The sequence below is a fragment of the Rhynchophorus ferrugineus genome, unplaced genomic scaffold, assembly GCF_030347505.1.
Source record: "Rhynchophorus ferrugineus isolate W39M unplaced genomic scaffold, kcgeb_rfMv2 rfM10, whole genome shotgun sequence".
Classification (NCBI taxonomy): Eukaryota; Metazoa; Arthropoda; class Insecta; order Coleoptera; family Curculionidae; genus Rhynchophorus; species Rhynchophorus ferrugineus.
The window spans coordinates 16,439,792-16,467,312 of NW_027472589.1; the positions used below are offsets into that span (position 1 = coordinate 16,439,792).

A 27,521-nucleotide genomic window follows, 5' to 3' on the forward strand; every position below is an offset into this window, starting at 1 on the left:
CTGAGCTTTCTAACTCAATGTATTTATTCAATTTTTTTTTTCGAACGAATCTCACACTAGGCGCTATCAACAATGAGGACCCCCGAGCTCAAGGTATGGTATATGATAAAAGAAGACACTATTTTTATCGGATTTACGAACTGCTAACGCAAATTTTACGATTTGATTTAAAAGTCGAACGGAAAACGTACAGCCAATGTGGAAGAAAATAATAACAGTTTGAATATTAAAAAAAGGAAAGAAGCAAAGATTATAAAAACTAATCGGAATATGTCTCGTTTTTTGAAAAATGTACAAGACTGTAAAGAGCTCGCTAAAAAACGCACTGAGGTATTAAGCATGATTTTGATAAAATCGCGGTTCATACATACAATATTGCACTCATATTTTAACGAATTACATATCGCCTTAGAATAAATAGTAGAAAGTAAACGAAAAAAAATTTTTTACAACTAACGAACTGACGAAAATTTGAAATGCATCAGGTTAAAGTACAAGTATTCAAGTGATTGAAATCAGTAAAATTGGGGAAAAAGGAGACCTCAACTACTGAAGTAAAAAACCGAATTAACAAAGCTACAGGATATGTCCTAAGACAATACGTATGAAATAAAGAAAATATTACAAGCAAGACTAACACTGGGCTATCCAAACAACAATTTTACAAATCATTAGCTATACACCATATATTCCATTAAGAAGGGATAATCTTAAAATAAATTATAGCGATATGTTTGTTCAATAAAAAGTGAACTCCTTGAACAAACAAGAGCCAAAAAGATATAGATTAAAAGCATAGAGAGTAATATGAAAAATAGAACATTAACAGCATCTCATACCAGAGAGAACAATTGCGACCTACCAACAACAATGGCGAAAATTGGCGAAAAAATTCCTATCTATAACACCAATAGTAGCAGATTGGTTGAGAGGCAAACACTTTTCCCAAACGTTGGATATGTACTGATTATGATGATGGTAATGAATATCTATACATGTTTTTTAAAAAAATTATCTCTAACCATTTTCTGCAGATCCATTAATTCAGTTATGTCTTTTCTATAATCACTGGCGACTGTATTTAATTTTGGATTCTCTGATTCTATCCCCCCTTACAACTTTCTGGCCGTTATGTGATTCTACAGTTATTCTTTTATTTCTTTGACATGATCCTTAACAGATAATAGGATTCTGATGTTTATGTTAATTGCTTTTAAGGTATCCTTATTAATTTAAAGCTACTATATAAATAATTATTTATTATTATTTATTAGACATCTTTAGAAAAACTGTAAGATGAATATAAGATTAATAATGTTAATACTAATATTCTCAAACATAAGCAGTTGTTTGATTCACAATTTGTATATTACAGACTTAGTTCAATTATTTATTAAATTTACAAAAGACTTAATATCAAAATAGGAATATCAAAAACCTGTAAATCACAATGGTCGCTGCATTCAATTTTTTAGTAGGTAATTATACATTTCTTTTAACCCTTCATTTATGATTTTATAAAAATAGATCTTTATCCATAATGGTTTCACTGTCTGCAAGCGCAAATTTGGCAATCCAAAAGCGCATAGCCAGCATGACAGTAAACAATAATGGTCCCAATATTAAAATTAATAGTCCAAAGATTACAAAAAGGTTATTTCACACAAATGACAATAACCTGGATATGTTTTCCACTGAAAAATGAATGAATTCGTCACGCAACAACAAGACATAACAAGCAAAGTCAAAAAAAGATCGCGAGAACAAATAAATAACAGGATTAACCACAAGCCACAAGAACGATTGCTTTAAAAAACAAAACTGAAAAGACTTACTTCACTGTTTAATCATTGAGCTTTCTTCTTTTACATGAAGCTTCCTCAATATATCATACCCTATGTGGATATTGTATATAAGCTTGGATCTCGCCTTTTCCGATGATGTAGCAGCCATGATTTTGTTATTGTTTTATAGATTATACGATCCTATTTATGTTAGCGTTTTCCAACGTCTTGCTTTTGATATGACATTGATATTTCCATATTTTTCATCTAATTCTATTCTTTCATTTTAAATGTATTTTCCATAAATTTTAATCAATGTCTTTAAACTTTGAAGGTATAACAACATTATTAGCAGCATTGCTGATGCCCCATAAATACATCCACAGAAAGATCAAAGGGTACCAACGGTCGGCGAAGAAATTAAACGGATCCCGAAAACACATCAAGAGAATTTGTGAAAAAGTACAACTGCTCAACAACAGTCGACTTACCATGAGGTTGAAGAGACAAAAACAACTTGAAGTAATATAGTTATGTGTGGAAATAGTGCCATGTTCTAAAACTATGTTGAGTATACATCCATAAAATGTTAATTAATAGGTCAATTGAAAAGTCCCCGGTCTACCATAGTAAAACAATTTTTTTGTCAAAACTAATTTTCTTTTATTCAACGCTATTCCCTTCAAGGGTGATACACTGATTATAGTGACCCTCCAACTTTTCGATACCATTTTTGTAGTACGATTTGTCCTTTGCTTCAAAATAGGCCTCAGTTTCGGCAATCACCTCTTCATTCGACGAAAATTTCTTCCCAGCGAGTATTCATTTGAGGTCTGAAAACAGGAAATAGTCGCTGAGGGCCAGATCTGGAGAATGCGGTGGATGAGGATGCAATTCGAAGCCCAATTTATGTTTTTTTGCCATCGTTGTCACTGACTTGTGACACGGTGCATTGTCCTGGTGAAGCAGCACTTTCTTTTTCTTCCAATGCGGCTGTTTTTTCGGCAATTTCGTTCTTCAAACGATCCAATAATGCTATGTAATAGTCACTGTTCACGGTCCTTCATTTTTCAAATATAGACGCCAAAACCTTGCCAGAAGACTGTTGCGTTTTCCCACGCTTTGGAGCGGGTTCATCATGTGCAGTCTACCCGGATGACTGTCGATTGAAGTTTGGAGTGAAATGATGGAGCCATGTTTCATCCATTGTCATATATCGACGCAAAAACTCATTACGCTTGATCATCTTCAAACACTGCTCCGAATCATTCATTCATATTTTACACACGCGAAATCCCTTGTTATCCATTCTTTCACAATAACAAAATTTGCTTCATACAAAATGCTATAATTCACAAACTAATGATTCGACAGCTGTCAAATTTATACACGCATCTTTTAAGGGCTAACTAAAAAACATATGGATTTAATTCTAGTAGCACCATCTATGTGCCAGGCCGGGTACTTTTCAATTGATCTGTTAAGTTTAGGTATGAAATATTATATTAACACTGGACATTAAAAAAAATATGAAGGAAAAAAATACGAGATAATAACTATGATATCCGGATCATTTTAAAATAATATTTATATAATTTGTTTGTTCCTTGTGTTGATTAACCAAACTTAATCTAACCAATAATAATGATACAAAAAAATGAATTTTGAAGGACTCGCCATAATATTGTTTGTTGTTTCTCGAGAAAAAAAAGCCTCATCTTTCACTCTTCGTCATTCCGATACGATGAACACATCAAAAGAACAACAACAGAAACGACGTCATTGTGGTCGAAAAAGAGTTGAATCTTAAAATATGAACGATCACAATGGGACTCTGTCGGTGAATCGGAGAAATTTCGATGCCGTGAGAGCCCAGATGGACCCGGGCCGGGTCTATTCAAGCCGCATGACTGCCGAACTTTCGAAGCCATCCTCCGCTGGGAATAGTCGTTTCGGTATTCCTTAAAATAACAAGACGGGTCACGCTGAAAAGGACGAGGATGTCCCGGTTTGTTTACGATACGCGAGACGACGGATTAGGACAGATTTAGAAATCATAATAGTCATGTTAATCGGGAAATACGTGTTGTAAATCTTCTAAAAAACATATTCTTTATATTAAGCTATATAAACCATACATATGTATATAAAGTAAAAATGACTTAAAAAAACAGTATAAGAACATGACATTAATTTACAAAACATTTTAGAGGAGGTAAAAAGAAAAATACAAAAATGGTATCGGAAAGTTGGAGAGTCGCTATAATCAGTCAGTAATAATCAGTATATCACTCTTGAAGGGAATTATGTTGAATAAAAAAATCTAATTTTGCCAAAAAAAATTGTTTTACTATGGCAGGCCGGGGACTTTTCAATTGACCTGTTATATGCATTCTATATCATCATTCATATATATATAACTCTTCAGTCCGTGTGTATGTAACTGAACTTTTCTTAAACGGTTGGACCCATTTTGATGAAATTTATTGTGAGCGTTTATGTGGATTTGAGAATGGTTTAGATTCACAATTGGAACCGGTAGAGTGCGTTGCAACAGAATTTCAAGACTTTTAAAAACATTTGAAATATTTTCCGATTATAAGATATTGAATAATAAAAATAACATTATCAACAGTATGTCAAATAGTTTCGATACAAATAATCCATTAATTGATTTCTTCTATTTCAACATCAAAAGTGCCAGCCAGATCTTGTTACCAGGGATTATTATTTGTTGACTGATCAGAGAAAGAAACACTGCTCAACTCATAAAGCCACAGCGGAAATAAAAGCTTATTATCGGTAACCATAAACATACATACAAATATATAAAAGCTTAAAATTAACGGTGGGTTTTTACCATCGCCTACATGTCGTGGAACGGGCACCGGGCGAGGAGAAGTTTTTTGAAGGAGCGTACCGACGACGACCATACGAACGAGAATGGTAAAAACAACCCGCGCATTGTTCGCGATCGGCCGTCGAGGACCCTTCAGAGACGTCGCTTGATCGACGGGCGCGCACCAAGAGCCGCCAGCGAGAGCGACGGGCCGGGTCAGAGTGCACGATCGGGCGTCTTGTGCGGTAAAACCCGAATCGGACGGCGCTCGGTACCGCCGGACGACGTCAATGGGTACAATCGCGGGACCGAGATAAAAATCGGTCATTGTGGCCGATCCGTGATTGATTATTGATTCGGTTTTGTCGTCCGGTCACAATATTGATTCCGTCGTATCGTTGGTTAGAGATTTCGATGGAGATTAGAGGGAAGAAATGATACACGGTAATGGTTTTTGATACGGAGGTCTATCGAAGATATCTAGAGAAGGATGGCTGATGGTTTTTGCTTGACTTTCGGGTTACACGTAACAGGTTCCATCTGAATGATATTCGATCTAAATTGTTTATAGAAAGTATCTAAAATTACATTAAAAAATGTTGAGAAAGCGCTGCGAATTCGAAGTTATTCGATGAATGTTCACAATTAACATTAATCGTTACGCAACCAACAACAACAAACAACTTCACGATAACTTCTAAATTAAATAGATCCATCAATTTATCTAAAATTTTGTCGTAAAACATGAAATAAGTCATAGCTACTTCATAACGGGATTAAAGGCAACCAAACCACATAAATTTGGTTAGTATATAAGTATTACTCTTAACTTGAGTTTAGGTAGATTTTTGATATTAATGTATTATATCTGATATATACTTATATTAATTGCCTCCGTATCTGCTAATATAAAATAAGCTTGCCGTGAGTTGTTAGATCGGAGTTTCGATCAATACACTTTCCTGAACTTGATGCTGAGTTCTTGGGCCTTCCTTTTTTATATGCTCCTTCCATCTGAGCTTGATATCCAGGGTCATGCCAAGGTATTTTGCTGTGTTGGCATATGGAATCTGCATGCCTTAAAGCTTATGCCGAGTTTAGGTAGACTTATTTAATTTAAATTTGGGTAATACATGTTGATATACTTATATCAGTTCGGTATGTCTGTGTATTGATACAAGTATAACAAAATAACAGTAATAAATAATGTATTGAAATCAAATATGCTGCATAATGGTCATTAATGTTCTCGAATGTCATCAGTTGAATGGGATCAGTTTCATGCCTTTTTTTTTAACTCTTAATTCCATTTTAAGAAATATACAAAAATCAACAATACAGATAAAAATTGATATGTCTAGACTATATAGTGGAGGCATCAAAAATTCTCAACCAACCAAGCTTTTCTTTTAATAGCATGGCATAATCTATCTAATTCCCTAGAATTAACAATCAATTATATGATTAACTAAAATTAGGTCATAGGTGACAATTCTCTTTCAGTCCCTCCACACTCTAAACTTCCCAAACCCAATATTTATCAAAACGCATTACGATTTCCTTGTTGATCATAAAGAGTAAAAACCCTAGTGTCATTTATTATTTGTCTCTTGGTTCTCTTATCATAGTAGTTAGTCTCTTGGTTTTTCATCACGATAATGCATCTTCTGGCACGAAATTGGTTCTTTGCGATCAAATATTCCAAATTATATTGTCCCATTACTGCTCTGTTTTAATTCCGTTGTATTTCATCATTTTTAGAACTTCGAAACAGCTTCGAATAAAAGGTCGGATATTTATATATAAAACGTCTATTCGCCGTAAAATTTGAAGAAACATTGATCACTTAAATTATTGACTTAAATTGGCAAGTAAATAAAAGAGTGTTTAATTAGACAATTAAAGCAAATTAAACAATATATATGTTCCTAAGAACTAAAATAAGCAGTTATTATCTTCTAAAAGTCAGCAATGGAGGAATTGACTGTGAAAACTAGCAAGACAAAATAAAGAAAATATAAATTACGAAAACATAATTAATCTAGCTGAATTATAACTCGAAGGTCGCACTACTTTCGATAGCTTTTTCTCACCCTCAATATAGGTCAATCAATCACATCTTCTATTCATTAATATCATTTTATTTATTACTTCTGAACATCAAATCGATGATGAAGAAAGTAAGTAACATATATCACATTTGATTTGAATACAGATAATATTTACCACATATATAAACATCAACATATATTAACACATTTGCCTAGCACTTCTCAATCTGGATAAATAAATATTATATGAAACTCTCCGACCTCTGTTCTTTTGAACACGTCACATTTTCGTAAATTACTAAAGAAGCTCCTTCAGCTCTTGTTAGGAAACAATATACGTTTTGACGCTGTTCAAAAGTATATCTGCACCATTAACGCTGGCATCACTTTTGATGAAAATAAGTGGTGCAGAGCTTTTTGCTTAAAGATATAAGAATTCAATGGTTGACTTCTTCGGAAGATATGAAGTAATACTCGATTAAACAATGAGTTATCAACGAACAGATGTTAATTTAAAGATACAAGTTCCCCACCAATAACGCCGCTTACTCGAATAGAAACTCGAATAGAAGAAAAAAGTACGCGATGGTGATACAACATTGCCAATATTGAAGGTTATGTTGTTGATTGATGTCCAAAGATGTCCTTAATTCATGATAAAGTACACTAGTTTAATTCAAACAAATGCAGAAGGCCTTTGCTAATATATGGTTGTACTCCATGGCCATTTTTACGGTTAAAATTATTGTACTCTTCCATCACATAACATTTATTATTTTTTTATAAATTTATCATAAAATGTGTTCAAATGTTACAGAAAATATATTTTTTTTAAATGCGGAAAAAAATCCACAGCAACCCATAACACTCAGCTGTTAGGAACCGTAGCACAAGACAATTCTCTATAAATCACCGGTCCGCTGAGCCTTTCTCTTGGCCTTTTTGCCGAAAACGACATTCAAGTGGTGGCACGTACTCGAAAATATGACAGAAACCTCCATTGACGAGAACTAACCGAAAATTGTTTTCGATTCATGGCTTACAAGAGGCAGCCTTTGTTCGCGACTATTGTGGACGGGGGTAGTTTGCTTATCGGGGAGGCGTTGTCCCTTTATTGCCTCCGGATAATATATAGGTGGCAAAAGGTGTTTGGCTTTTTGTTCAGTAAGGATTTAAACGTTTTGTAAATAGGAACAAATAGGTTCTCGGCTACGGGTGATCTTTTCCGAAAAGTTACACAAAAACATCGTGATAACACCAATATAATCCACTCTATCTATACATTATCCACTTATTTCTAGTGTTGTTCGATTACTAGTTATATAATCCCATTTTCCAGATATTTACATTCCTACTTAATTATGATATTACGTGAACATTGTTACAGGTAATGCGAAATATAATTATTTCACATTATATTTAGCTTCATAAATAATACGGAAAGACTATTTCGACAATAAAACAAATTTTATATTATAAGATCATCACAATTACAAATTAACACTAACATCCAATTAGTGAATTACACCAACATATCAAGTTTGTCAAAACAATATACAAAATATTTTGTTAATGCTTAACAACTACTGTACCTGAATAATAAATATAAATACGTAAGCATCAATTTTAAATAATCGATTTTTTTAATAATCGAAATATTTTTAAAAGGTCAAAACAAAAATCCTGGGAGCCCTATAGCAGGGTCCCCACCTACCGGGTCCAATTCTGAATCTAAGCCATACCGGGACCCACTCCAGCGGTTTAGGAGGATTTTAGTGGCATAAACATGAACAAACGAATTATATATATTAGGTAATGATATACCACAGTGTCACTTTAAAAAGGCATTTACAAAATTGGTGCAATGTATATTTTCCATAATTTTTTATAACTTTCTCCGATGTTTGTAGCGACATGGTAATACTGTATCGAGCAAATGATGTTGATTCGGGAGCGATCCATTCATCGATCAATGTTTGCATTTCTTCAGGTTTGGTATCTTCCTACAATAGTATTTACAACTCTTGCACCTTGTGGTCAAATTTTAACATGCAAGATGATGATTTTTTATCAGGTACTCGTTATCGATGCTCATTTTGTAACAATACGTCATTAAATTTGGGCGATCGTCAATTCACCGGCAGATATCTACAGACATCAACAGATTCATTCGGTTTCAGCAACTAGTAATACACCACATTATGCAAAATCCACCATATAAACAGCAATATTTTTTGGTCATGGATACTCGGCTTCGGTGTTAATGTAGATGGTTGTCTAGGACTAAACAATGACGACTTATTGCACTTCGAATAGTCGTAGTAAATCCACTTTTCCAGCCACAATATGCCACAGAAAACTTCCCTTTTTTAAATGGTTCGAAATAATGTTTTCAATTAATTCGTCTGGTAAACATTTGGAAATAGTTCTTTCATCAACTGCTAAACTATCCGAAGATTCGTCGACAGATTCAGATAGGTTTTCGCCCAATAAGTCCTACAGTTCCTTGCATTTTTGGTCCTTTGGAGTGGCATCAAAACCACTGCTTCTAAATCGTTGAAACCGAAACCGACAACTGAACTTTATTAATTATTATTTATTAGTTTTTATTTACACCGAATAACTCAATAACACCAAATGGAAAACTGTTATTTCATCTTGAGAAATGTCAAAACCATGTACTTTAGCAATTAGTACATGTTGTGTAAAGTTGTTTATATAGGTACTTATTACTGCCTATTATTATCACTACTTTTCACTGTCTATAAATTTTATCTTAGTATTATTATTCAAGTGCAGATATAAGATTTCAGACCCAAACTTAAATAAGGTTCGATGGTTGTACTCTCGTTGTTGCATTCCAAACTTGACAATTAAGGGAGTAATGTGAATTGTGGCGAGGAAGTGCTCAGAAACAAATTATTAATATAATTGCAGCGTTAATACTCACAGGAGAGGAAGACCAAGGTCGAATGGAGTAAAACATGATTTGTTCGGGATAAGAAACACAGATGGTGAAATAAGGAAATCAAATCAAAGACAGGGCGATGTGAAATTAGGATGCAAACATATCAATAAGTAAAATGAAAATGGAGAGTTTTATCCAATCTAAAAATCGAAAAAACGTTTTCAAAAGCAGTAAAATATGTTTATAGTATTTTTTTCATAAGTACATCCTGTTTTAGTTTGTATCGCTGTTGGTATATAATTCATGATATAAGATATAGCTTGTTTACAGATAGTAGCATCAAAATAACAATATCTATTAAGATGGCATTCTAGAATAGAATTTAAAAAAAAAACTATTTGTTGCATGTTTTCGAAACTTCACCCTTAAGTAACATTTTAATGCCGTTAAGGGGATTTTTAGAAATACAAATTATTTTCGGAGACATAGCTGTTTTTGTGAGGCGACATCTAATGGTGGGTACAGATCTGAGCATTCGACTCGAGCTGATTCGGAGTATTCACGGAAAATATATGCGTGCGCAGAGAATTAGGCTACGTTTTGCCATATTTTCATCAATGCGCCGAGTCCGCTTGAACCGAATATTCAGATCTGTACCCACCATAAATCGCGGCATCTAAAAAATATACTTAAAACGCGTTTTCCTATCAAGTTCTACTAAACTGATTTATTAGAAATTGGATATAAGCCTTAACTATACATTCTTCCGTTGTATTGAAAAAAATAACTAAAATTTGGATTTTTACTATTTTTAAGAAGTTGATTAAGAAAGGTTAGTGATAAATGTTGAATGTAATTCGTAAAATGGTAAAAAATGTATGATTTTTTCGAACAACCGTAAGTTGGCGAAAATTATATATGGCGAGATATCATATTAACCCTCTAGAAAAAGTAGATTCGAGAAGAACACGTTTTAGATGCCGCCTCACCAAAACAGCTATATCTCAGAAAATAATTTAAATTTTGAAAAATCCTTTTAAGAGCACATTCTTGAAGGGCTAAGCTATGAAAAAGAAAAGGATGTTTTCAAATTTCTAGACTAGAATGCCACCTTAATATACAATTCAGTAAAAACTTACGAACTAAAGTTTATGATAATAATTAATTCACTATCGCGATCTAATATAACACAACAGTTAACGAGAAGCTCGTGTTACGTCGAAGGTCATCGGTAAATGTACGCAGACTAATTGTCAAAGGTAACGACGATTGTCGCCGGAGACGAGAGGAGAAAAAAAACACGACCATCGATCTCACAATCAAAAGTAGAGAAATCCACGTAGGAAAACTGGTGTCGTATATGGCCGAAACTCGTCCGTATTGTGTGTAAATTTCTAAAATCTCGGGTGTCAGGACAATTGTTTTCGTATGTTCCCTGTCTAATGGCCCGTGAACTAGAGTGTCGCCTTCGGGAGGCGCTTAAGACAATGCGGCCGGAATTCATAAATATGTAAACGAAGCGGGATCGCTGTAATCCGAGTGTCACGGGCCACGCCCGTCCTAATACGATTACGAGAAGACGAAGGCAAAAAATCGGACGCACGGGGTCAGCACAACTAGGAGCAGCGCCGGAGACGCCGACGGAAGAACTAGTTAAAGTATGGTCGATCTTTCATTAATCGCATTTGCCATTATTTCCTTCAATAAACGGGATTACAGTTTAAATTAACAGCACTAGCAAATTGTTTATCGTCACTTAAATGACGATATGCTCCTTCTCTATACACTCTCCTTTATGTTATAAATTTTACTTAATACCTTATAAATTTTAAGCTTTATCCTATATCGGCTTAGCGAAAATGTTGCCTCTTTTTTGAGGAGAAGGAAGGCACTTGGAGGCGTGAAATGCGGTATGGTTAAAACTTGTATTGAGTAATAATTTTTAGACCTAAAATGTGTGTGTAATATGCATAACAAATAAGGAAATTCCACGTTACAAATAACGAAATGCGCACAAATCAAGCAACCAGGAATAGCCGTTAGATCGGTGACACAAAATATATATAAACAAATATTTTAGGCTCCATTTTCAATGGATCTATTGGCTGACGAGCCAGCTCCAATTCTGATACGGTAGATTATTCGTCGTTTCTGTTTTTTTTCTAACGTGGTTCCCAACTGGTTTCCAAACCCTTGCTGACATCAAATGACATTCATGAATACCCGTAAAGGCAAGTGCGGGAGGAAGCGAGGGTCAGGGGGGCACTTTGCTCTATTATGTGAGAAACATGTTGAATTTAATAAATCTTGGTCGAATTTCAAGCACTGGACGATCACTATTTATTCAAACTCTGAATTTACTTATGAGTAGACAATCTGATTGATAAATATCCCCGAATAGGTGAGGATAGCGAGACAAACCTTGTGAAAAGCTTCAGCGATCCCATTTAGTTCATAACAATGAAAGAAACACTTTCCGACGATATAGACAATAAGCCAAAATACATATTTCTACTTAGGGTTATAGAAAAAGTATATTAGGCGGCCAGCTAGCTCCACAAAGGCTCTAGGGACTGTCATGTCATAGTGAAGTGATTTTAACTAAAAACACCTATTAATAGTATATTGTTATAAATGCAAATTCTTGTAAATAAAATCCTGACTTTTGACATCTTGGAAAACTGCACGTCTACGAACCAAATCAAGTAAATAATGGCATGGTTAGGGGGATTTTTTATGAAAAAAACGCGAAGAGCCAATACCGTATAAGAAAATGCATTATTGTGTTGGAAAAAACCAAAAGTTCTTCGGTCTCTCGAGACGAATAGTTTCACGAAAACAACTCATAGTAAAAGAAATATATAATATAAGAAATAGAAGGAATTTATAATGAAGAACATCATGATTTTTACGCCTTATCATTCTAGCGAAAATGCATTAAATGAACAAGGAGCTTCGTCAATGGCAAAATATTCATTATAAGACAGAAACAAACTATATTTTAATAAGAGAGAGAGAAAAACTGCCACGATACTAGGATTTTTCATAAAAGTGTCAACATAATACAATCATAAACAAGGTCAGCAGTGAATACTACAAGCTCGAAAACTGAATGGACATACTAATTAAAATATTATTGAAATTAAAATACCAGTCATATTTTTAAGTCTGGAGCCGTCACGTATTCCCACACATACGTCTGCACATAATCAATAAACACATCTCTTACCCACAACATATCAAAGTAAATCATTTAAATTTCATAGTAATTTTTATTGCACCTGTGTCTGTGTGTAACACATATTAAAAACTGCATGTTATTATCGAACATTGGACATACATACACTGTAATGTTACGATAGACCATTATTATTATATTTTCTCTACTTTGTACGAACTAGTGGAAACTGTACCAAATTACTCTCCTCAACATTAACCTTACCGAGTGACAAGTAGTTAACATACAGATCACCCCAGAAGACATCCAGTCTTACACAGCTTGGTTATTTGGTTACATTTATTCTGATCATTTTTTCACCTTAAAAATATATTAATTGTGGAAAAATAACGCTAGATATATTCATCAAATCATATATTCTATCAAATAACAAATCGAAAGAACAGCAAGAACATAATGTAACAAAACGTCGTTCGATTTGTTGAAGTAATTCAGCAACGGTAGACGTTGTAATGGTAGACATTTGCAATAACATCTAATTCGGTTTTAGAAGCTTGTAAAAAAGTACACCTTGCTAGTACCATCATATGCACATTTTTTAAAGGTACAGAATAAATAATAATAAATAATGTGTATAATCCATATCTAATATATCAATTTCTATTCCCATCGTTCACGCTAAACCTTGAGAATGATTTTATCGATTCCATTTGAATCCATCCATTGAATTTGGATGGTCCTGATGGATATATGTTAAGTGCTACTGTAATTATTTAAGAAAACATCAGACAATCGTGTAGAGGAAGTGTTATGTCTTGGATTGCTATAAGTTCTAAAGCTCTAAAAACACATAAATATGATTCATTTCTAAGAATATTAATAGTATATATTATATTAAATTGGTCGGTGAGTTAAAAACAGTTACACAAATATGAAACACCAGTTGCCGTTCAGATTTATATTTTTTTAACAAGATAATGCTGTTGTAATACTCCGAAATTCATTAATGATTATTTTTCAAAACAAAATATTTCAATTTTAGTACTATTTGTAACATTGCCCATAAGACTTATTGAAGTTGTGAAAAGTAGAGGATATATACCGATTGAAATTAAAATTATTGAACAGCTCTTTTATTTATTTTTACCTGACTATGCCACAGTTTTGTCGCACCGCTCGAGTGATTCGACACGATTTTAGGTGACTAACCGTTTTCATTTGTAGAATCTAAAAGTTAAACATTCATTTTTATTAAGGCTTGTAATGAAAATTGTGTTGTGTGTTAAAGTATTGTCGCGGAGTATTTGATTCAAATCAGAGAACAAAAATAATTATCTTATATAGAGAAATCTCAAAATAATCGTGTTTAACAGTTAGGTTAGGTTGCTTAATAGATGTTAACATTCATACTTCGTCCCTTAACGATAGATATCGCTGATCAAGATACATGCATGAACACCTAATGAATTATCGACACCTATGCTAAGCTAGATTCAAACCCACGACCATTCTATTACTTTGACCACTGCACTAGCCTACCACGATAAATATTCTAGCATCAATTTTCAGTTCTGACGCACTATAGATCCAATTTTTATACAGCAGATTAACAATTCAATTCAAAAGTCCCCGGTCTGACAGATAGATGGTGCTACTATAATTAAATAAATATGTTTTTTTAGTTAGCTCTAAGCCTCAAAAGATGCGTGTATAAATTTGACAGCTGTCGGATCATTAATTTGTGAATTATAGCATTTTGAGTGAAGCAACTTTTGTTATTGTGGCAAAAATGGATAAAAAGGAATTTCGCGTGATGATAAAATATTGCTTTTTGAAGGGAAAAAATACAGCTGTAACAAAAACTTGGCTTGATGCCGAGTTTCCGGACACTGCTCCAGGAAAATCAACCATCAAGGATTGGTATGTTAACTTTAGATGTGGTGAAATGAGTGAACCTAAAACGGTGAACGCAGTGGACGCCCAAAAGAGGTTGTTACCGATGACAACATTTAGAAAATACACACAATGATTTTGAATTACCGTAAATTGAAATTGAATGAAAAAGCAGACATTCTAAATCTATCAACTGAACGTGTACATCATATCATTCACGAATATTTGGGTATGAGAAAGCTCTGTGCAAAATGGGTGCCGAGCGAACTCATTTTTTACCAAAAACAATGACGAATTGATTATTCGGAGCAGTGTTTGAAGATGATCAAGCGTAATAAACCCGAGTTTTTGCGTCGATGTCTAATAATGGATAAAACATAGCTCCATTGTACTCTGAAATCCAATAGACAGTCATCTGAGTGGACTGCACACGTTGAACCCGCCCCAAAGCGTGAGAAAACGCAACAGTCGGCTGGCAAGGTTATAGCGTCTGTATTTTGGGAGGCGCATGGAATAAGTTTCATTGACTACCTTGAAAAAGGAAGAACCACACCAGCGACTATTACATAGCGTTATTGGACCGTTTGGTCAACAAAAATGGTATGGAAAAGTAGAGGATCGCTATAATCACTGTATCACCCTTGAAGGGAATTATGTAGAATAAAAAAACTAATTTTGCCAAAAGAAAATGTTTTACTATGATGGGCCGGGGACTTTTCAATTGACCTATTATTACTCGTTGCTGTTATATGTAAATCAACTAAGTATGGATAATTTTTAAAATCAAAATCTGGCAAAGTTGTATCGCAAAATGCCGCTTGGCAATTTTGAATCGAAAGGGAAATCCTTAAATTTAGCATTTGAAACGATATTAAAATGGAAAGTGAGTATGTTAAAACACTATTAGGCGGTTTTATTTAATTTTAAGCAGTGTTATATACGATTTTATGCTATTATCGGATATTCCTGCAACGCTGAAACTGAGAATAGTATAATCAAATAAAATTAGATTCTACATCTTTTGTAGATATTACAAATGAATGTGTTGTGTGTGTAACAACCTCTTTTGGACGTCCACTGCGTTCACCGTGTTCGGTTCACTCATTTCACTACGTCCAAATTTAGCACACCAATTCTTGATGGTTGATTTTCCAAAGTTTTTGCTACAACTGTATTTTTTCCCTTCAAAAAGCAATATTTTATCAACACGCGAATTTCCTTTTTATCCATTTTTTTCCCAATAATAAAAGTTGCTTCGCTGAAAATGCTATAATCCACAAACTAATGATCCGACAGCTGTCAAATGTATACACACCTCTTTTGTGGGCTATTGCTAACTAAAAAACATATGGATTTAATTCTAGTAGCGCCATGTATGTATAAGACCGGGGACATTTTAATTGATCTGTTACAAAACTAAGATCGAGGAGTGAGCAAAGAATAATGTAATTTTATTAAAAATTTAGGTAAGGAAATAATTATTTTAATCGGCCTGGTGAATATATTGTTTTCGCAATACATAATTTAGGTGAGAAGTATCAATAAAAGATAAAGACAGTATGAATATATAAATGAAGTAATGAAAATATATCATAGCAGTTAAAATAAAAATAATTACGTAATTTGCAAATATGGAGCACATACAAAAAATAGAGGAAATTATGAATTATTAACAGCAAATTTATAAACAACATGAAGCATTGATAGATTAAGGTCTTTAACGATAATGTTATAAGATATGTGAATATATGATGTTTCAAAATTCTTTGAACTTCAATCAAAAATCAATAGTTAATTTAACAATTGTAAATACATTGCTTTAATATATGCTCCTAAATTGTAAAAATTAAATTATCAATTTCAAAATTGTTTTATTCGTATATTCTATTCTAGATAGATTATGTATACTTGATGATCTGAAGTTGTTATTATTCTGAAAATAACCTTACTTATGATACTTTGTTATAAGTGTGACTTACTTTGTTGTAAATTTGTTGATTATTTAAACTTAATGGAAATTAAATTTATTAAAATGGCATTTAAAAGAGTTTAGTAAGTGTTAGTTCTTGAGATAGTTATGTTAATATGTGTTAATGTAGAGACATTTAACATTTTAATTAATGAAAATAAAATAATAATTAATAATTTAAATATAAATATATATATTTATATTTAAATTATTAATTATTATTTTATTTTCATTTTGGTTCTAATGAGTTTTGCTTCTTGACTAACATGATATTAATTAAATATTTTTTAATTATATTTTAATATATATACATATATATATATATATATATATATATATATATATATATATATAAATATAAATATACTGTTTAGTCGCAAGATACTCTCAACTTGATCTAAAATCAAAGAGGTTGATTTATAAGACAATTATAAAGCCAAATTGGACCAATGGGGTTGCACTAAAAATTCAAATCAACTAGGCATCCAACGCTGTCAAAACAAGGTTCTTCAATTGATTACCAATGCTTATCGCTAGGTAATCAACGAAGAACTGCACGATGACCTGGAAATCAAAGGGATTTGCGAAGTTATCCAAGATTTCGCCTTGAAACGCGAAAGAAGATTACTAAATCATACTAACGTGGAAGCAATACAACTGTTGAACAGCGCGCAGGATGTCAGGAGATTGAAGCGAACCAAACCATACGAACTCATATAAAGTGTATGTCTTTAGTATAAACTATAGCTCTAAATTATTATAATTTTATAATTGACGAATAAATACTGATGTATTTATTCAGCACTCGACTTGCTTGTAAATTAATCTAAGTACAAAGGAAATGTAGTAATAAATTAATGTATAATTAATACTGTACTAAGCGTATCTAATAAAGATGTTTAAAAAAATATTTTAATTCATGTTACATATTAGATATATTTCTGATAAAATTGAATCTGAATTGATTGAATTAAAAACGCTGTCAAAGCAACAAATTATTTACTCTTTATGATAGGAACGTGATTAACAATAATTTGTGGTCGAAATTTCGACCACAGGGCGATCACTAATACTGATTATTATAAAATAATGACAAAAATGTAACTATGTATCGAAAAGTAAAAGTAAGACTAATTTATATACGGAATAACTAATGTTGGACGAAGATAATGACGATGAACGATTAGAATAAAATAACAATCAACGTCTCCAGCGTTAATTAGTTCATTCGTTATGCCGCCGGCGTGAAACAAAGGCGGTATCGGTGAAAACAATCTTTGTTTTAGCACCTTCCAGCCCTTTTTTCATTAGCGAAACCCAATAATAACTTCAACCGGCAGGTTCAACGATAGAATTAATAGTCCGAGGGTGTTGGAATTGTTCATTTCGCACGTTAACTGTTCGGGATCGGTTAAAGGAGGAATTATTAAGACGTATTTTTAATGTCTTTAGGTCTAGCGAGTTGGAAAGAATGTAAATTTTGTGGAAAGAGTCGTAAGAAAGTTAGTATGTCTTTTCGACGTTCAATTGTATTTCGATTATTCAATGTTGAAGATGAATAGTAAAAACATCGTAATTATATTAAATTATTCGAAAATTAAATATAAGATTGGGGAACTAGTTATTGTGATTATTTTAATAGATCATCACGCTTTGAAAATTGTGATTCTAGAATGCAATTTTCGTCATATATTGTCTATTTGCATTTGAAAATGGAAAATGAAAGTGATCAAAAAGTATATGGTGCTTATGGTGATGAATGAACGCCTGTGTCGGAAACGGTTTGCTCATTCCTTCCAGAAATGTTGATGTTGAAGATGAACCTCAACCTGGCCAGCGAATCATTGAAAATGTTGACTCAATTTCTTAAAAATATACGTAGATCGAACATCGGCCATAAAATACGTTTAAACCTATTTAAATAACAAGTCAATTGAAAAGTCTCCGACCTACCATAGTAAAACACATTTTTGTTAATCAACATAATTCCCCTCAAGGGTGATACACTGATTATAGCGACCCTCCAACTTTTCGATATCATTTTTGTAGTACGATTGGTCATTTGCTTCAAAATATGCCTCAGTTCTTCGGCGATCACCTCACCTCTTCAATCGACGAATATTTCTTACCAGGGAGCATTCTTTTGAGATCCGAGAACAGGAAATATTCGCGGGAGGTCAGATCTGGAGAATTCGGTGGATGAGGAAGCAATTCGAAGCCCAATTCATGAATTTTTGCCATCGTTTTCACTGACTTGTGACACGGTGCATTGTCTTGGTGAAGGAGCACTTTTTTTTCTTCAAATGCGGCCGTTTTTCGGCGATTTTGTCCTTCAATTGGTCCAATAACGCTATGTAATAGTCGCTGTTGATGGTCCTTCCTTTTTCAAGATAGTCAAAGAAAATTATTCTATGCACATCCCATACAGACGCCATAACCTTGCTAGCCAACTGTTGCGTTTTTCCACGCTTTGGAGAGGGTTTATCATGTGCAGTCCACTCGGATGATTATCGATTGGACTTCGGACTGAAAGGCTGGAGCCATGTTTCATCCATTGTCACATATCGCCGCAAAAAATCGGGTTAATTACGCTTGATCATCTTCAAACACTCCGAATAAGTGTTTCTCATGACTTCTGATGCCCCAAATCATCAACTAGTCGTTGTTCTTGGTCAAAAATGAGCTCGCTCGGCACCCACTTTGCTCAAATATTCGTGAATGATATGATGTACACGTTCAATTGATATCTTTAGAGTGTCTGCTATTTCATTTAGTTTCAATTTACGGTCATTCAAAATCATTTTGTAGATTTTTTAAATATTTTCGTCGGTAACAATCTCTTTTGGGCGTCCACTGCGTTGACCGTCTTCGGTGCCCATTTCATCACGTCTACTAGTCAACTTGGAATGCTTGATGGTTGATTTTCCTGGGGCAGTGTCCGAAAACTCGGCATCAAACCAAGTTTTTGCTTAAACTGTATTTTTCCCTTCAAAAAGCAATATTTTGTCAACACGCGAAATTCCTCTTTATCCATTTTTTTCACAACAACGAAAGTTGCTTCACTCAAAATGCCATAATTCATAAACTAATGATCCGACAGCTGTCAAATTTATACACGCATCTTTTGAGGGTTAGGGCTAACAAAAAAAACATATGGATTTAAATCTAGTAACGCCATCTATGTGTCAGGCCGGGGACTTTTCAATTGACCTGTTAGGTAACGCTCTTTGACAATTGTCAATATTGATACTTTGCGTTTGACCAATAGATATCAGCAATCAAAAATAAATAATGGAATATCTAACAAAACACGACTTCAATTAGTACATTTGAGGTTGGGATCGCGTACATTATCGCGATCGTCGTGAGATCCATCCCGCGTTCACGACCGCGTCTCGGTAATTGATTAACTAGATAAATCGAAGTCATTACCGGTAAAAAGGCCGGTAGGAATGCGAGAGAGGTCTCCGGCTGCCCGGGCTCTCGCCTCCATTTATCAAAATACGTTTATATTGTGTTTATATAATAATATTGTATCCAACACCTGTCATTCACCAAAGCTGTGACTTATCGACTCTATTATGGCCGGGGCCGGGCCTTTCGCCGTCATGCTTCTCGGTCCCCCGTCTAGCTCGGAGGTCAAAATATACATTTTTCACCCGCTACGGCCCCGGCTCCGACTTTTTTATTCCTTTCGAACGGATTAATTGATGTTTTTTTTCTTCTCTCCTCTGTGCTTCTTCTTGTTCGAGCGGGACGACCGTTCCCGAGACATTACCGAGCCGTTCGATCATCTTTGGTTTTTTTTTGTACCCGCTAGAAAATGTCTTCTTGTTTCTAGCCTTCCAATGATTGTGAAATTGTGGGCCTTTATTATAAATTTCATCGCAAGGACAGCCAGGAAGAAGTGAGTATTGAATAAAATGCAATAATAAGAAGAAATGAATAAATGTAAAAATAGGAACATAATAAATCAGTTTTATAGACATATTTCATATCATTATATATACTGGCAAGTCTAATATATCTATCATACAACGGTTCCAAAATATAGTGTTGCGTGCCATTGTCGATGCTCCGTACTATATTTAAAATGAAGTGATACAACGCGATATTCCTCTAGAACCAATAACAAGTGTAATTCAACGTGTTTGTGTGAAGTACTTCGAGAAATTGTCAGTGCATCCCAATGTACACGCAGCTAAATATGCGAAGTGACAGTGAAGTGCGTAGACTAAAACGTTTAACACCATCCGATCTGATTATTGGACATATATAGACTTTAGAATAAGACTAACTAATTAAAATCGAATTTTATAATGGAGGTCGCTTAAAGAACTGATTTTCATGAACATGTAGAAAATCAGTTCTTTAAGTGACCTCCATTATGCAAAAAATGAGAACATAATTAATAATTTTTATAGACATATTTCACTATCATTGTCTATACTATGCATTCTAAGAAGCCTCTAAAAGAAGCATAGAAACTCCTATTCTTGATACGAGGCATCTTAGAACTTTAAGAAAAAATTAATAAATGCATAGTAATGAGTGACATAAGTCAGCCGACTTCTTAACCCACTGACTTAATTTTTTCTCAAAAACTTAACATATAATTATAACAGTATAAAAAAATCTAATATCAACAATTAAGTAAACAGGCTGGGAAGAATTTGAAGAATAGTGAAATATGAAACAAAAATTACAAAGGCCCAAAAGGAAGGAAGGACAATGTCTATGACAAGAAAACTCGCAATTCGAGCAGGAAATCTACACTGCTAGAAAAAGTTTGAGCAAATGATCATTATAAATAGAAATATAAAGATCGCACTATCAAGTATATATCACATATATCACATCACACTAATAATCAATCGCATTATTTAATATTAAAATTTGTACCATTTTATTAAAGTAATATAAAAAATTACCTAAAGCTTTAAATCTTAAGAATGATTATGAAGTAAAGTCAATATCAATCTGAAAATAAAGCCAAGAGAAAATCAGACAATAAATGTAAATTTTTCAGAACACCATCCATGATATTACACTTATTAATATTACATTACACACATTAATGGCAATTCTTATCGCTACGTAATCAAGAAAACACTACAGGATGGCCTTGAAACCAAATAGATTATACGAAATTATCCAAGATTTCACATTAAAACATGGTAACAATGAACAAGGTTATTAAATCACAGCAATGTGGAAGCAATAGAGCTACTAGACAACACGCAAGATATCAGGAGATTGAAGCGAACCAAACCACACGATCTAGTATGGTGTACAAGGGCTATTCTTATCTTTAGCTTAAGTAGTTTAATATTATTTTAGTTTGGGAAATATATATTGATGAATAGTAGTATTAAATTAGTTTTTAAATTAAGATTATACTAAGCATATCTAATATTTTATATTAGATTAAAATTTATTTCATTAATAAGTTATTACTTTAAAAAAAAATTTTATATATAGTTCACTCCCTATAAAATTAAGTAACATACAAAAAAAAAACGATTAAAAATAAAAGTTGTAAATTGATTGACAATACTACAATTCAAATAATATAAGATACATGAAACACAATTAATTAAATGGAGAACATCTCCCATAATAATAATAAACTATACCTCTAAAAATATATATAAAATGTGCGAATTAATTGAACATATCAGAGTGGAGTAAAATATGATTATATATAAAAAAAATCAATTTAATATGATTATCAAGTGGATGAAAATAGAATAGATTTTAAAAATATATAAGATAAGCTAAATATCAGACTAAATTAATTTAAAAGAAACAGGTTCACTGTTTTAACAAATTACTTCAATTAAAATAAATATCCATTAAATATATTAAAACAAAATAAGTAATAAAATCAAATCATATAATACTGAAAATCAACCAGCGTAATTTCCAAATAGACAATTTTAATAACTACATAATTTCATATTTTTAAGTAGACTTTTCTAGTCAATAACTCTGATAATATATAATCAATCATCAGTTATAAAAAATAAATTAAAATAAAATAAATAATAAATTATGCTAAAAAGGAATAATTAGTAACCATTAAAAATCTTGTATCCCAATGTAACTATAAATATATAATATTTATGAAAAAAGTTGGAATTAAATGCCAATACCGCACAAAAATATAAGAAAACCAATTTAAATGCTAAATTCATTCAAATATAAAAAGGGTAATAACCAAAATTAATCACCTGAAAAATTAAATAAAATAAATATTGAATTCTGAAAGAAAGTAAATTACATATTATTCTAGTGATTAATGGAGCATAATAGCAAAATATATATGGTTCCAAAATCTGTAAATAAGTCTATTAAAAGTTAGTGTAGACAAGATAACTAATCAATACTAGTAAAAAATAAATTTCTAAATATTAAAAAACATATATCCCGAAAAATTTACCTTTAAAAATATATACGAAAGGCGTTCAGACTTCAATGAAAATCAATTTAAATCACATATGGTTTTAAGATATGTAAAGGTAATATATATCAAACTATATTATAAGATCAAGTTCTATAACGAATGACACTAATTCAAATTTAATATATCTAAAACTAAATATGAAATTCTGAAAAAAAACAATATAACACTGAAAATAAATCATATATTATTCTAATAATGGTATATTACAGTACACTAAATAATATATTTTAGCAATTATAACATTATACATATAATATTATAATAATTGTAAAATATTTATATTTTTCCCAATATCTGTAAAATATAATAAAAAATACGTTTTAAATAACTTAAGATTCAATTCAAAAATATAGTAAATCATAAATAATCAATTATAGTATTGTAAAAAATTAATTCACATAAAATTAACAATTAAATTCGCTGAAAAGTAATAATTAGTACCTAAGATTAGTATAAAACGACCTGTCTGATAGAAGAATAAACTATATTAAATTTATTTAAATTAAACCAAAATCAAATGAAATAATATTTATGGTTTTTGTTTGTAAAATGTACCAAAATTTCTTTAAACGATATTGATATTAATATAGCTTCTACTGGGGGTTGTTTTAAAAATAAAGTATGGCTTTATCTAAGAATCACAAAATTATCTTTTTATTTCTGTTTGTAAAAACGCAGTTCGCAGATATTCCTGAGTTACCACCCGAATCTAAAGACATCTCATACGACGTACAAAGGCTGTTTCTAAAATGGATGCCATGCCCATTGCCGCCGATGTAAATCACTGTACGTACGACATATTCTAATCCCCATATAAATACGCAGATTATTGTCGATGAAATGGTGTCCTACATCCAGAACAGCGTAACTTATAGCCGTAAGAGCTGTAAACACGACACGAAGTAGAAAATAAAACGGGCATAACGACACATATTTTGCGGGAAACCAAAACATCATACCTTTTCCTCGGGGAGAATTCGTTCGTCAGGCAGACATGAAATACAGGCGTACCATATTTTTCATATACTAAAACGGTGTAGGAGTCGAATGGCCCTCCAAGATAACGTTTAGATATATCGTTAAATAAGGCTTAATAATTTTAAAGTAGCAAAACCCGGCTTTATGTGTATAAAATACTATTATGAATAAAATATATGGAGCCCGCAATACATTTCCAGATTAATATTTTCGCTATTATGTATAAAATAACACCCTAAAATGTATTTAAATTATTTTACTTACCACGTGACAGTATAAATATTTCAACTTTTATATTATTTCTTCCAACACAACACAAAAAAGCACAAAAATTAACTGAAAGACAAAATCCGGAAAACACAACAAACACTCAAAAACGCCATTTTAAAACAAATGACTAGTAAAGGCCAAATTACAATAACTAAAACAAGATGTGACGTTTGTGGTTAATAAAAATTAGTCAATTAACTCACTAAAACCACATGTATCCACTATATCATTTTTACTGTAGTATGTTTAATATAATAATGTATTAATATTAAATTAATATAATAAAAAATTTAAATTCTCACAATTTGCTTTCCAATAATTTATGGCTAGACGTGACTAAGTGTTATCTTGTAAATCGTACCATTTTCCATGAACGAAACGTCAAATATAGACGTTAAGGGGATAAGTAACTTGATTATATTGGGATTTAAATATTGTTGAGTTATTTTTTTAGTGAAAGTGGTTTATTTTTCGCGTACTCACAGATAAATATATAAATATTTTGAAAATAGTATGTGAAACCTGAATAAATCACAAAGACCATGTATTATGATCTTAGTTTCAAGTGTAAATGTTGCTTAATATTAATGAATAAAATTAATGATAAGGTAAGTCGAATTGTCAGAGTCTTTTTTGTATTAGACAATGCTTTTGTATAATTACTTTATGTTTATATTCACTATTAGCGTAATATAACTAATCAGTTTACTACTAGTTAATCAATTAGTAGCAAATACATTGCCTTGTTAAAGAAATACCACATTACTAAAATTAAATTATCTGTCTTATGTTTGACATATGGTGGTATTTCATATCTATTTCAAATTTTCAAATTTTGTTGATTGATTATTATTGAGAGTTTTGTTTTTATATTTTCAGACTGAATACAGATTGTGTTCCGCTTGCGGCGAGCCAATTAGCGACAAGTTCCTTCTGGAGGTTTCCGGTAGGAATTGGCACGCGCGTTGTTTGCGATGCTGCGTCTGTCAGCTGCAGCTGGACCGACAACCATCTTGTTTCATCCGGGATAGAGCAATATATTGTAAAGCTGATTATGCCAAGTAAGTAACAACGTAAAATCATTTAGATGGTCTATTATCTAAGTCAGAAATTTGTCATTGTTTAACAAGTTATACTTTATGTTGATGTATTGTTGTATTCGTGAAATTTGTAATGAAATATGTCATATTTTAACATATCTAAATTATTCTTATGTTATTATACACTAATAACCAAAAATGCCTCATTTTTTATTACTTTGCCGTTGTATATATAGAAAGTATGAATGAAGACAGCTTGTTTCTCACACATATAGCTAATGATATTTTAATGGAATTTATATGTATACACTGACAACATTATTATCAGTAGTGATCAGCCAGCTATTATATTAAACATACAGTATTTTAAAAATAAATATATGATGATTGAATTAAGAGAATATTGAAGTAATATTAATAACTAATTATGAAAACTAGTAATTACTAATAATTACATTAAAATATTAACAGTGAAAACAGTAAGGTGAAAAGCTTTGTAAAGCTATAAAATCCAACAACCTTCGAAATTATAGATGTTGCAAGTGTCCTTAAAACAAAGTTATCCTTACGAACATTTACCAAAAAGTACGTTGGATTTAAGTTAAAACAGAAGAGAATACAAAAACAAGGCACTAAATGTTATAAATATTCCATCGATACGCGATGTCGAAATCGAGTAAAACGTACTGATAGAGGACAAATGTTGAAAAGAAGTACATGCGGTTAATAATAATTAATTTCTAGTGAAAAATCCCCATTGATTACATTTATTTTATTATTTTATATACTCTATATATCTGATCTGATGTCTCAATGCAAGAACATTTTCTAGGTAAGAACTTAAGATGGTTATAATGATTTTAACAGGCTTAAATTTGGACTAATAGGACAATGTGAGCGAATACTTCTTTGAATATATGAACTTCATTCGAACATCATATGAGAGAAATTGATAATAATCGGCTAAATACCTTAGTCATTAAAAATAATGATATAATAATAATATTGTACCTATATCAGAAGATAATGTTACCATTCTGTAGTATTTTTGGGTGATATTTTCTTCTCTATTGCTGTGTTCCCATTCTATCCTTGTATTGGGTTCTTGCAGGTTTTCAGCTCAATTTTTCACTTTAAAAAGGTATTTATTGGGAAAAATTGGTACCATTTTCTGGAAATTTCAACAATCTCATAATTTGGCTGTGTCAAAAGAAGGATGTTGCTTTGGCCGCGCGAACAGGTGGTAATTAGAATGTGCTCAGTCTAGTGTAGTCAATATACTGAACGCGACAGCGCTTTTTGTTCTAGCTGCAGCATATCAATGCAATAGTAACATCAACATGTTATTCATTGCAGCATATGCGCAGCGGGACTATATGGTCATGAGTATTGCGGTTCTATATCTATGTGAATGGGTCTTCTGGACTTTCATAGTCAGTCATAACACACCCCATAAAGATGTTCTTTCTTTGCCTGGCAAGTCATGAAACTGTGAATGGCTCTTCTGGACTTTCATAGTCAGTCATAACACACCCCATAAAGATGTTCTTTCTTTGCCTGGCAAGTGATGAAACTGTAAATGGCTCTTCTGGACTTTCATAGTCAGTCATAACACACCCCATAAAGATGTTCTTTCTTTGCCTGGCAAGTCATGAAACTGTGAATGGCTCTTCTGGACTTTCATAGTCAGTCATAACACACCCCATAAAGATGTTCTTTCTTTGCCTGGCAAGTGATGAAACTGTGAATGGCTCTTCTGGACTTTCATAGTCAGTCATAACACACCCCATAAAGATGTTCTTTCTTTGCCTGGCAAGTCATGAAACTGTGAATGGCTCTTCTGGCCTTTCATAGTCAGTCATAACACACCCCATAAAGATGTTCTTTCTTTGCCTGGCAAGTCATGAAACTGTGAATGGCTCTTCTGGACTTTCATAGTCAGTCATAACACACCCCATAAAGATGTTCTTTCTTTGCCTGGCAAGTCATGAAACTGTGAATGGCTCTTCTGAACTTTCATAGTCAGTCATAACACACCCCATAAAGATGTTCTTTCTTTGCCTGCCAAGTCATGAAACTGTGAATGGTTCTTCTGAACTTTCATAGTCAGTCATAACACACCCCATAAAGATATTCTTTCTTTGC

At 32.5% G+C, this 27,521-nt stretch overlaps 1 protein-coding gene across 2 annotated transcripts in view; it reads left to right on the forward strand.

The window, feature by feature from the left end:
* Awh (LIM/homeobox protein arrowhead) overlaps positions 1-27,521 on the forward strand; it is a 100,254-nt gene that overhangs the window by 37,538 nt on the left and 35,195 nt on the right. For both annotated transcript variants that reach the window (XM_076415546.1, XM_076415545.1), the window contains exon 2: positions 25,216-25,397. In XM_076415546.1, coding sequence (XP_076271661.1) covers positions 25,216-25,397 — 182 coding nt within the window. The remainder of the gene's footprint in view (positions 1-25,215; positions 25,398-27,521) is intronic.